The sequence below is a fragment of the Mesoplodon bidens genome, assembly GCF_964165515.1.
Source record: "Mesoplodon bidens genome assembly, chromosome: 3".
In the NCBI taxonomy this organism is placed as follows: Eukaryota; Metazoa; Chordata; class Mammalia; order Artiodactyla; family Ziphiidae; genus Mesoplodon; species Mesoplodon bidens.
Window position 1 is genome coordinate 73,315,523 of NC_138178.1, and position 12,624 is coordinate 73,328,146.

The 12,624-nt window shown below is 35.8% G+C and overlaps 1 protein-coding gene across 1 annotated transcript in view; it reads left to right on the forward strand.

The window, feature by feature from the left end:
- The window catches only part of CERS3 (ceramide synthase 3), a 98,321-nt gene that overhangs the window by 34,522 nt on the left and 51,175 nt on the right, over positions 1-12,624 (forward strand). The window contains exons 5-8 of the mRNA XM_081230174.1: positions 2,620-2,677; positions 3,635-3,685; positions 7,330-7,422; positions 10,134-10,262. Coding sequence (XP_081086300.1) covers positions 2,620-2,677; positions 3,635-3,685; positions 7,330-7,422; positions 10,134-10,262 — 331 coding nt within the window. The remainder of the gene's footprint in view (positions 1-2,619; positions 2,678-3,634; positions 3,686-7,329; positions 7,423-10,133; positions 10,263-12,624) is intronic.

The window sequence follows — 12,624 nt, forward strand, 5'->3', positions numbered from 1 at the left end:
TGATCTCTCTCAACCTCAGCATCCTTTAGTCTTCATCTTATCTACCTTTTAGGGTTGTTGTGAGAACCAAGCAACAATACATAAAAGGGGCTAATTATAGTACCTACTTCTTAAGCTTGTTTTTGAGGAAGAAAATGTGATATCACCCAAGTGTGCTTAGCATAGTGCCTGGCAAGCAGTGTCAAGAGGTCAATACATGTTTGAGAAACAAATAATATGAGATATGCCACCTAGACTTATGGCTTCCTTTGGGGCTGGCAAGCCTCATCATCTCTTTTTTGTGCTTCTTGTTTGGCCAGAATAATCAAGGACCAAGGAAATGCTCTCTACATCTAAGCGTGGGGCTTTGCTGGACCAACAGTAAATAAAACAAGTGGGATCAGGTCCCATCCAACTCATTTTTATTGTTCAACTTTCTGAGTAACTGAACCCTACTTTTTTCCTTCATCAAAACAAGCCATAAAGAAAAACTGTCATGTAGCTTAGAGACAGTGACAGTGTTCAGGAAACACCACTGGATTCAGGGTCCAAAGACCTACATTTCTGCGTCGGCTGTGTCATTGCTCAGCTGGGTGAGCTGGGGGACGGCCTAGCCTTTATAAGCCTGGCTTCTCATCTACCAAGTGGGGATAGGCCGATATTCCTCTTTCTTTTTTATCCCACAGGTGTGTTGAGGAGAGCACTATAGGCATTACACAAATGTAGGGAACAAATGTTATTTTTAATATTGTTGCTTCAGCAATCCTTAGATAAAATAGCACTAATTTTTTAAAACCTTTTCATTTTTCCAAGTAGTAAACATATACAAAAGTAGAAAGACTAGTTAAATGAGCTGTGTATGCTATGATTTAATCACCAACTTTAATAATTATCAACCCAGGGCCATCCTGTGTCATTTCTGCCCTCGTCTACTTCTCTCCCCTACCACAGATTGTTTTTTTGTGTGTGTGGATAATAATTTTCTTTCAGTTTTATTGTGATATATTTGACATACAGCACTGTATAAATTTAAGATGTACAGTCTAATAACTTATGAATGTTGTGAAATGATTACCACAATAAGTTTAGTTAACATCCATCATCTCATATAGATACATAAAGGAAAAAGAAAAAAATTTTCCTTGTAATGAGAACTTTTAGGACTTACTTTCTTAGCAACTCTCAAATATACCATACAGCAGTGTTAATAGTCATCATGTTATACATTACATTTCCAGTACTAAGTTATAACAAGAAGTTTGTAACTTTTGATCACTTTCATCCAATTATTATTGAAGATCACTTTTGAAGCAAATATCAGATATCGAATGATTTCATTTGTAAGTATTTTAGTATGTATCTCTAAACGATAAGAACTATTTTAGATATTATCATACCTTAAAAATTTATTTAATAATGATGGCCATAGCTCGGAGATGGAAACAACCTAAGTGTCCATCATCGGATGAATGGATAAAGAAGATGTGGCACATATATACAATGGAATATTACTCAGCCATAAAAAGAAACGAACTTGAGCTATTTGTAATGAGGTGGATGGACCTAGAGTCTGTCATACAGAGTGAAGTAAGTCAGAAAGAGAAAGACAAATACTGTGTGCTGACACATATATATGGAATTTAAGGGAAAAAAATGTCATGAGGAACATAGGGGTAAGACAGGAATAAAGACACAGACCTACGAGAGAATGGACTTGAGGATATGGGGAGGGGGAAGGGTAAGCTGTGACAAAGTGAAAGAGAGACATGGACATATATACAGTACCAAACGTAAGGTAGATAGCTAGTGGGAAGCAGCTGCATAGCACAGGGAGATCAGCTCGGTGCTTTGTGACCGCCTGGAGGGGTGGGATAGGGAGGGTGGGAGGGAGACACAAAAGGGAGGGGATATGGGAACATATGTATATGTATAACTGATTAAATTTGTTATAAAGCAGGAAAAAATAAATAAAATTAAACTTAAAAAAAAGAAAAAAGTAAAAATTTATTTAATAACAACAAATATTCAATCAGTGTTCAGATTTCCTTGATTGTCTTAATTTTCTCTGCAGTTTATTTGAATCAGGATCTAAATAAGACCTGTGCATTACAACTGGTCTTTTAAGTCCCTTAATCTACCGTATAGGTCTTTCTCCATACATGAGAAAAAAATATTCTTTCAAAATCTGCTTTTCAGAGACATGACTAAAGTCTAGTGACATAGAAACCTTTTCACTGAGAATTAAATTGGGATGAAATGAGTACTTAGATAATACTAATATCAAACCATCATTTATCATGTGTCAGGAACTAGGCTAGGCATATTAATAATAACAGTAGCTATGACTTATTGTTGCTTACTTTATACCAGCCACTATGATCAATATTTTTCATAAGTTATCTTTGATTCTTTTTACATTTTGAGGTAAGTCTTGTTATTCCCATTTTATTGATGAAGAAATTAAGGCTCCATGAGTTAAGTTACTTATCTGAACTTATAGCCATCCAACAAGTGGCAGAATCAAGATATCAACTTAGATTTTTCTGACTCCAGAATGTGCATTCTTTCCAAACTGTTATAGCAAGTGTTTTTCTCCTCAGTTGTCAGTCACCTTAACAAGACTTTTCTTTCTTTTGGCAGCTGGCGATTTACATTTTACTTAATGATTACCATTGCTGGAATTGCATTTCTTTATGATGTAAGTTGTCTTTCTGATATCTTTGATTGGAATTTGTCTTTAATTTTTAAAATTCCTGCCTGTGAATTCCTTGGGATATAATACTTTCAATAAGGTAACCAGCTTTTAAACCTCTACTCACTCTAATGCCTAGAGAAATAGCAACTCCTCAGTCTGTCTTTCAAAGCTTTTGTGAAGCTTTGCATTTGTAATGTTAGTTTTTAAACCTAATATCTCCCTATTTTCACTCATGCAACCCACACACCAACTAAACTGGACCACTGACAATCCACTGAATATACCTGGCACATCCCCACTTTAGGATCTTAGCACATATTATCCCCTTTGCCAGAAATGTCTTGCCCTTCCCCCTCTATCTCTACCCATCAAATTCCATCTAGTCCCATATCAAAGGCCACTTGTTTATGAAGACTTTCATTTCTTGCCCATTAGAAATCAAATCTCTCCTTACCATATTCTCTTTGCATTGTCTGTTTAAATAATTATTAAATAATTACCTCATTAAGTGATGTATAAACTTAATAGTAAATTGTTAAGCAGAAAAAAAAGATAGATAGCTTTTAGAGATGTCTCTAAAGATTCTTTCAAGATTTCTCTTAAGATATTTTATTGCTATGGATATTTCAAGATATTTTTATTGCTACAGAAGCAGTAATCTAATTGGTTCAGAAATAATTTCATTAGAAGAGGCACTTGTTTGAAATAAGTAATTTCCTTTGTGACACAGGACTATTATTGGTTCCAGATTCACTAGAAGTGGTGCATGTCACAGGGGTGTTGTATAGGAACAAGTAGAAACACCTGTGGAGGGAGAGAGCTGCAGCTGGAGCAGCAGGAATGTGATTAAAGTGCATCTTACTGTGCGCATTTCCTCCCTATCAGTGACATAAGGAAGGGCTTATGTCTCTGCTGAAATCAGCCTTTGACAAAGTTTCTCTTGGTTCCTTGTTTTTCCAGAAACCTTGGGTATATGACCTTTGGGAGGTTTGGAATGACTATCCTAGACAGGTAAGTCACACTGATTTAGTCCCTTCCCTCCTCAGCAGCTTGTCCGCTGATTTAGGTCTGAGTCCCTTCCTGCTCTCCATCCACTTCAGTGAAGTCCTTGGTTCTTTCTATACTGGAGCTTACTTATCCTTGTTCCTTATTTACCCTTCACTTGTCTCATTCCTTTTCTTTGTTCATGGTTAATGTAATTATGTATTTGAGTTTAAATTTACCATCTTAGTATTTATTTTCTGCTTGTACTACCTGATACATTTCATTTATTGTACTCTTTTCTTACTGTTTTATGAGACAGTGAAGTTTTTTTAAAATTATTATTCTGTTTATTCCCTTATATTAGCTTTTCAGTTATGCATGTTTTTATTCTTTTAGTAATTATCCTAGAGATTACCATATGCATCCTTCAATTATCAGAGTCTAATGTAAATGAGTGCTCTTACCTCTTTCCAGTCACTGAAAGATCATCAGACTACTCCTATCCCCTCCTTCAAATATTTAAAACCCTACAAGTCACTACAATAATTGATTTGTAAATCAGTCAAATTGCCCTTTCCGTGCTGTTCCTTGGCATCTTGCATTTCCATGCTTCCATCTGGGATTATTATCCTTCTGGCCATAGAAGCCCCTTTGGTTTGCTTGTCTGGAAATGTTATCATTTTACCCTATTTTTTTAAAGGGTATTTTTGCTGGGCATAGAATTCTAGGTTAGTAGTTATTTTCCTTAAGCACTTTAAAGAAGTCATTCCATTGTCTTCTGGATCCCCTCAGTTTCTTTAAGAATTCAGTTGTCCATCTTATTTTTGCTTCTTCACATGGTGTCCTTTTTCTCTGATTTTAATATTTTGTATTTGTCTTTTAGCAATTTTAATATGATATGTATAAATGAGGTCTTCTGTGAATTTATCCTGCTTATTGTCCATAGTACTTCTTTAATCTGTGGCTTGGTGTCTTAAGTCCATTTTGGAAAATTCTTAGCCATTGCTTCTGTTCTTTTCTCTCTCTCCTCTCTTTCTGGAATTCCAATTACAAGTGTGCTAATATATTAGACCTTTATGCTAGGTCCCGAAGCTCTCTTATGCTTTCCTTAATATTTTCCATCCTTTTGCCTTACTGCTTTGGTCTATAGGGACACAGTTCTCCACAGACCTCTTGCATTTCTGCATGTCATATGAAGTGATACACGGACTGACTTTTATTCTGTACTGTCTTTTCAAAGATGTTTGTATGGCAAGCAACCTTGGAAGATAGAGATAATGTCTCCTCTGGAGCAATTGGTATGCATGTCACTGTCCATTGTAAAGATTTAGGTTCCCTACCTCAGTGTTCCTCTCTGGTAGCAAAACTCACTGCATGTGCAGATGTCACCTGACCCTCTTTGTTTAGCCATGGGAATTGGGATGGGAGAACTGGCCCAAATACTGATATTCTGGCAACTGTATTAGTATGAATAATAAGCTGTCCTTTATCTCTGACCCAGGAGTCTCATGTCTTCTATCAGCATGCATGAAACTATGGCAAGCTAACTTGCAAGTAGGGTAAAATCTCAGACCCTTCACAGTTCTGGATATTTTCTACTTTCATGTCCTCCAGTTCACTAGTGCTTTTTTCATCAGTGTCTAATCTGCTCTTAAACACATCTTTTGAGTTCTCAATTTTAGTTATACTATTTTTCATTTCTCAAATTTTCACTTAATTCTTCTTTTAAGGATTCCAGTTCTCTACTGAAAATTCCCACTAACTTTTAAAAATAACTTTAAATACCTGGTTAGTTTTTAAAGTTATTTTAAAGTCAGAGTCTAATAAATCCAATATCTTGCTCACCTGTGGGTCTATTTTCTTTCTTATTCCTGTCTCCTTATGCTTGATAACATTTGATTGAATGATAGACATTGCATATGAAAAATAATGCTTAGAAATGGTATTATCTACCTCCTGAGAGGACTTACTTTCACTTCTGTTAAGCAGTTAGAGTAGAGACAGATCACCTTAAATTTTATCTGTGAATGAACTGATTTAATATAGACTCCAGTCTTTGTGAAGGCAGATGTATTTACAACTTACCCATATTCCTAGGGTATTCCCTTACAGTGGTTTTAAATAAAAGATTATAGTATTTACCAGGACTCCTTTTCCCTGGCTGGCCCTGAATACCAGTTTGCTTCCTAGCACTATGAGATTGCCAAAAGTCCTACTTAACTACTGCTTCTTAGTCTCTGGGCTCTATACTGCTTATAAATTAGCAAATGCAGACTTTATGCTATACATAAGTGTGGTTTTCTTTGAAACTATCCTGCTTAGGGTCTGTAGTACTTTTTGAATTAAGGATGCACTTGAAATAAAGGATTCCATTTAATGCATTTTTCTTCTCTTTGAAATCTTGGCTCCACAGGTTCTGGATGCCTTGGTTGTTCTCCAATGCCTTCAAACAGATATTTTTTTCTGTACTTTATCCATATTTTTAAGTAGTTCTCACTAGGAGGGTTAGTCTCATACAGGCTTGTTTGTCATAGAAGAAAGAAAAAAGTCTTATTCTTTCTTGGCCTTATCAAGGATGATGAGTTGACCAGAAAATTATTCCATTTAATGTGTTAGCTTTACTCTTCACTTCTCAGGTGTGTCAGTTATATGCTGGTGTATAATAAATCATCACCAAAGCTTAGTGCCTTAAAACAACAACCATTTATTTGCTTATGATATGGATTAGCAATTTTGGCTAGGCTCAGCCGAGCAGTTCTGCTCCATGTGGTGTTAGCTGAGTTCATTCATGCATTTTCAGTTAGTTGACAGTCTGGCTAGGGCATATCACATGTCCCTGGTGCCCTCATTTATATTTTTGTCAGTGGACACCTTGATGCTCTACTTTGTGACCTCCAGCAGGATAGCTCAGGTTTCTTACATGGTGCTTATGAGGTCTCTGATTGCATCATAGTTGCTATGTCCCCTTGACCAAAGGCCAAGATTCAAAGGCCTCCTGGTGATGTTAGAGGAGACTGTACCAGGGCATGAATATGAGAAGGTGAGATTCATTGAGGGCATTAATGTTACAACCCATCACACCAAGTAATATAATGTCTCAGCTTAGCTAAAATAAGCACACCACCCCTCCTATTTTAAAGAAAATTCTAGCCATGGAAATTTCATTGTTTTTTTCAGGAGACATTTTTAGAGTACTTAAATAATTGTATATATTTTATTACTGTCCCATTTAAGAATGGGCCAATTTGGATCACCATCTTGTCACTACAAAAGAGGTTAGGACATCAGATTTGAGTAGTATTCAAGAAATATAAAACAAGGTATTTTGTGGGACAAGCAGAACAGCTTTTCCATTGTTCTTAAGTAAAGATTTTAAAATTACTTTTCTAATTTAACTCTCACTCAACTAAAAGAATGCTTTTACACCTGTTGTAGTTTTATTAAATTTTAAACAACACATTTAACTTGACTTTGGAATTCTTGTCTCCCTTTTTAGAAACAAAATGCCTCAAAATATTGTCTCTGATTTCTTCTCAGAAGTTGAAATGTAAAACATTATTATTTGGGAGAATTTTGTGGAATATAAATAGGTATAAACAATAGTTTTAATCCTTAAAATGAGTTGTTTATATGGGGACATTAAAGTAGTGAATTACTCTTGTTTTCCTCAGCCCTTGCTGCCATCTCAGTACTGGTACTACATTTTGGAGATGAGTTTTTATTGGTCTCTCTTATTTAGCCTTGGCTCTGATATCAAGAGGAAGGTAAGTGTCTTATTTACAAAATTACTTTATCCATTTTTTTCAAAAGTTTTTATCCCCCTGCCCCAAATCCTGATCTTTAAATCATATTTTTATATATGTTCAGTTCCAGTTCATAACTTTTTTGCTTTTATAACACAAAGAATAGTGCATATGCTCATACTTTGGTGCCTTGGTAAGTATTTGTAGTGAAACATTATAGAAACTTTAACTTTGAAGCTCTACACTTGTTCAATAAGAAAAGAACTCTTCTTTATGATGTCTGTTTCTTTCTTTTGGTTTTGGAATTTAGTATTCTTCAGTGCAAAGAAGAAAAGTGCTAGTAGTTTTAATTCTACAGCCATGTCCTTTAGTTGATTACAGACCACTTTATATAATTCTTTTGATGTATTCAGTGACTTTGAAAACATTTTTTCCTTAATTCATCCAAGATCCTTGTTAGAAAACATTGCTTCAAGCACTATTAGCTTTCCTTTACTTGCAGGGAAACTGAGTCACAGGCATACTAAATGCATCCTCTGAGGTCACAAAGTGTGGTATTTTAGGAACTGTTTGGTTGTTACTGATTCCTATTTGCTGGTACAGAAAATCATATTATACTCTCAATGCAGTCACGGATTTCCTCATATACGTTAGCAGTACAGATCAAATGACAAATACTCTTGGCATGTACTTTATATGCTACGCTCTCTATAAAAGATTGGTTTGTAGCAAAATTTGGGTGATAAATAAAATTAAGTTAAATTCAGTATTAAGGAAATAAAACCAAGTTGGCTTGACTAAATGATGTTTGAGTGAGCGATGGTGTACAATCTATCACTAAGGGGCCCAGTCAGCTGCTCAACTGGAGATCTGAAAAGAAACTTACAGAATAAACCATAAGAACATACTGTGAAAAAATCTGATTGAAATGATTTCCTTTTTCAGAAAACTTAATAATAGCTATAGTTTAACTGTTATTAACTTAATTTAGGCTAAGAATATATCAAAATTTAATTGACTGAGTCATTTTCTCAAGGGATAGAATTGAAAATAATCATTATTTAGAAGGTCTTCATAGATATACTCAGGTAGGTTGATCCTGTAATGATCCTATCTTTTTTCCACTTTTGATCCTTTTATTTTTTTCAGTAGTTGCTTTCTCTTTATTATTTACAGGTGCATTGGACACCTTTTCAAAAATTAAATGTAGATATATGTCATATATTTGTAAATACACATCTTCAGAGACATAAAATTATTAGGAGTTGGGTAAAGCACAGGCTCTGGAGTCAAATTGCTGAAGTTTGGATCCCTGACTTCACCACTCATTAACATCTTGAGCTAGTTGGTTACATTTGCTAAACTAGATCTGTCTCCTCATATATAGAGTAGAGCTAAAAATAGTTCTTATCTCCTCTAGTTGTTGTGATGATTAAACAAGTTAATTCATACAAAGCACTTTCTGGTGTATAGTAAGTACTCAATAAATTAGGCTGTTATTATTATCATGTTTATTCTTTTACTTTGGCTACAAGGAAACTGAAGTCTTTAAGTTTTTTTAAACATTTTAATCAGTATATTCACAGACCATACAATTAATCTATTTAAAGTGCATAATGCAATGGTTTTGAGTATTTTGTAGACTTCTGCAGTCATCACCACAGTCAATTCTATTTCCATCACCTCAAATAGAAATCCTGTACCCTTTAGCAGTCACTCCCCATTTCTTCTAACCTCCACAGCCCCAGGCAACCACTATCTACTTTCTGCCTCTATGCATTTGCCTCTTTTGGATATTTCATATAAATGGAATCATACAATATATGTTTTTTTTGTATCTGGCTTCTTTCAGTTAGCATAATGATTCATTCGTGTTGTAGCATGTATCAATAATTTTTATTAATGAATAATATTCCGTTACATGGATATACTACATTTTGTTTATCCATTTATCAATTGATGGATATTTGGTTTGTTTCTACCTTTTTGGCTATTATGAATAATGCTACTATGAACACTGATGCACAAATTTTTGCATGAACATATATTTTTATTTCTCTCATGTATATACCTAGGGGTGGAATTGCTAAACTATATAGTAGTCCTATGTATAACCTTTGGGGGAATTGTTAGACTCTAACAAAGCAGCCATGCCATTTTACATTTCTACCAGCAATGTATAAGGGTTCCAACTTCTCCAAATCCTAGCCAACACTTGTTATTGTTTGTCTTTTTTATTATAGCTATCCTGGTGGGTGTGAAGTATTTTGCTACTGTAGTTATTCCACTTTCATTTGTTCCTTATTTCGTATGCAGTAACTCTTATTTTAATAGTTGTGTAGTTTTATTATAGCTGTCTTAGAATTAGGCAGGGAATTAACAATAAATGTAAATGTACACAGGAATATGCTTGTGTGTGTATGTATGTCTTTGTGTGTGTGTGTGTGTGTGTGTACATATATCCACTGTAGAACAGTGGGAAGAACAGCAGATATTAGGACTTAGATGACAACTATTCAATGCTATCTCAAAGTTAAATGACTTAATCAATGAGGATAACACTTATTCTATCTCCCTCACAAGGATTGTGCTTAAGAATAAAAGTGAAAGCATTTTACAAAGTTAAAAATATGCAGATGTAAGTTGTTAGTTTTAAAATTATTATTATCTCTTCCAGTGATTGAGAAATAACTGCATTTGCTGAATGGTTTCCATTTCCCCTCATTATATAGGATTTTCTAGCTCATGTCATCCACCACCTGGCTGCTCTTAGTTTGATGAGCTTCTCTTGGTGTGCTAATTATATTCGCAGTGGGACCCTCGTGATGATTTTACACGATGTGGCCGACATTTGGCTGGAGGTAAACGTTTGCCATTAAAAAGCTAATAACAATACCATGTCCTGGGTTAACTGTGACTCCTCACAGGAAGAATTGTCTGTGAGTGATTTAGCAGAGCTCTCTGTCCTGAAAACACCCAAAGTCTGCAGATGTCTCTAGGTCTCCAGATCTTTCAAGCTCAAAGGAAGGAAAGCTTTCAGTTTTTAGTTTCTAACCTTCTTTCTCCATGGTACTCGAGAGAGAGGTTAATTTGTGGGATTCCACTTATGCAAGTTGCATGCAGATATTAGCTTAGGAAGTAAGCTGAGGTATCTGAAGAAGGAATGAACTCTAAGCTTGTAAATGGAAAACTTGGACTATGACATAGTAGATTTTTAAAGTTGGTCGGCACCGTATATTCACTTAAGCAAAGCTAAATACGCACTGAATGCTTGCACCTCCCTGCGTGGACCCTCCTCCAGCTTTAAGGAATGAGAGCCGATGTTTATTTAAATGACATTTATTTTCTAAGGAAGGAATGTTTCAGAGCAGGGGACATTAAAACATGAGTCTTCCTAATCCCAAACTACACAAAATATAAGGAACAATGCAAAATTAAGATTGTTTTCTCTACATGTTTCTGATGTGCTTTGGTTCCTGTTTACCCTGAGGCAGTGGGTCCTGCTGTACTTAGAGCCACATTGTTCATCATTTAAATATACTCATTTATAATGAAGCCGGGGAAAATGATGCTAACCCATTTGCATTCAGGATTGCCTCTTCAAGGGCTAATAATTGAATGTAAGTTGATATGGAAGAAATTAAATTAAATTTAATAAAATCTTGTTCTTTTAGATCAGGGTTCAGCAAACTTTTTGGTAAAGAGCCAGGTAGTAAATCTAGCTTTGTGGGCCTCATAGGATCTCTTGGCACATATTTTTCTTTTTTGTTGTTTTTTCTTTTCTCTTATACCCCTTTAAAAATGTGAGAACCATTCTTACCCTTCTTAACTCAAGGGCTGACCAGCTTTAGCCCATAGGCTGAAATGTAATGTGCCTAACCCTGTTCTAGATATAACCAGAAGTCATTTGAATCCATTTCAAAGCAACTGGCTGTTGTTAAAATATTAGTTGTGTACAGAATTGTATTTCTTGTATGTAATCGTAATTAGACATGCAAATACGATTCTAATGGTCAATATTATTTTATGTGCTTCAGGGCAGCACGTGGCTTAGCAGAAGAAGGATTGTGCCAGTTTTTCCGTGTGTTGCTCTCTGAATGTAGACATCTCTGCTATAATTACCTCCTTCTCCGATCATATCTCAGAAACCCTGCCTGAAAATTAAGGCCAAATTGGCCATGAGTTAAAAATTTTATGCTACTCTATTCTTCTAACCCTCTAGTTCAATTGCCTTTGGTGTGTGTCCACCGTAAAAACAGCTTCATTGTGTTACTTTAAAAGGGAGCGTTAGGTGTTGGGACTGGGAATAAACACCGTGTTATCCCTGTCTACCCTGCAATTGACATGACATAGCTCCCTAGGTGACCTGGACAAATCACTTAATGGTTTGTTTCTATCCTCAGCTATAGCATGAGAAGTCATATCTACCTCTTAGGGTATATTGTGCAGTTTAGCTCACTATCGTTTGAAAATGTTCTGAGGTCCTTAGGTAAAAAACAGAAGAAAAATGAAACGTCAAACTCAGGTCCCTACATGGGTAAACTATGAGAACAGCTTCATGTTGTTAATGATCATCAATAATTCTTGATTCACAAGTCATGATCTAACTTGAGGTTCAGTGAGCGAGGCCAGTACCCTCCATCAGCTGGTGGTAGAAACAACATTGAATAGTGGCGTGGGGCCGATTTTTTATATTCTCCAGGAGTGCCTATTCCATAGCTTCCTCAAGTAGTTTGTTTTAGTGTTTGTCCTCTCAGTCAAGTTCTAATTGAACCCAGACATGGTACAACATTTACGCCTGTTTAGACCTTCCTAAAGATGGAGACTATTAATCTTTCATGTTCCTTAAGACAGTTGTTGGGTCATTTCTTAGTTCTTTCTTTGCAAGGAAGAACAGCCTCAGCATCTACAATTTTTACTCATAAGCAACCTTGTGCCTTCTTCATGCATCTTCATGATCCTCTCTAGTTTTCTGCATGTTAAGTTTGGATCCAGGACCCAACACTTTAACACTATCTTGACTGATACTTAGCAAAGGAGAGGGGTTACTCTCTGATATCCATCTTTGCACAGCCCAGAATAGGCCACGTGTGCATTTGCCCAAAGGAGTGCTACTTTACCATTAAAAGTGGGGGCAAAGTAGCACTCTTCATGCCTATGCACATCTCTAGCTTCCTGCTCTGGCCTACCTTCTGACCCTTCAAACAGCTCCCCACTCCATTC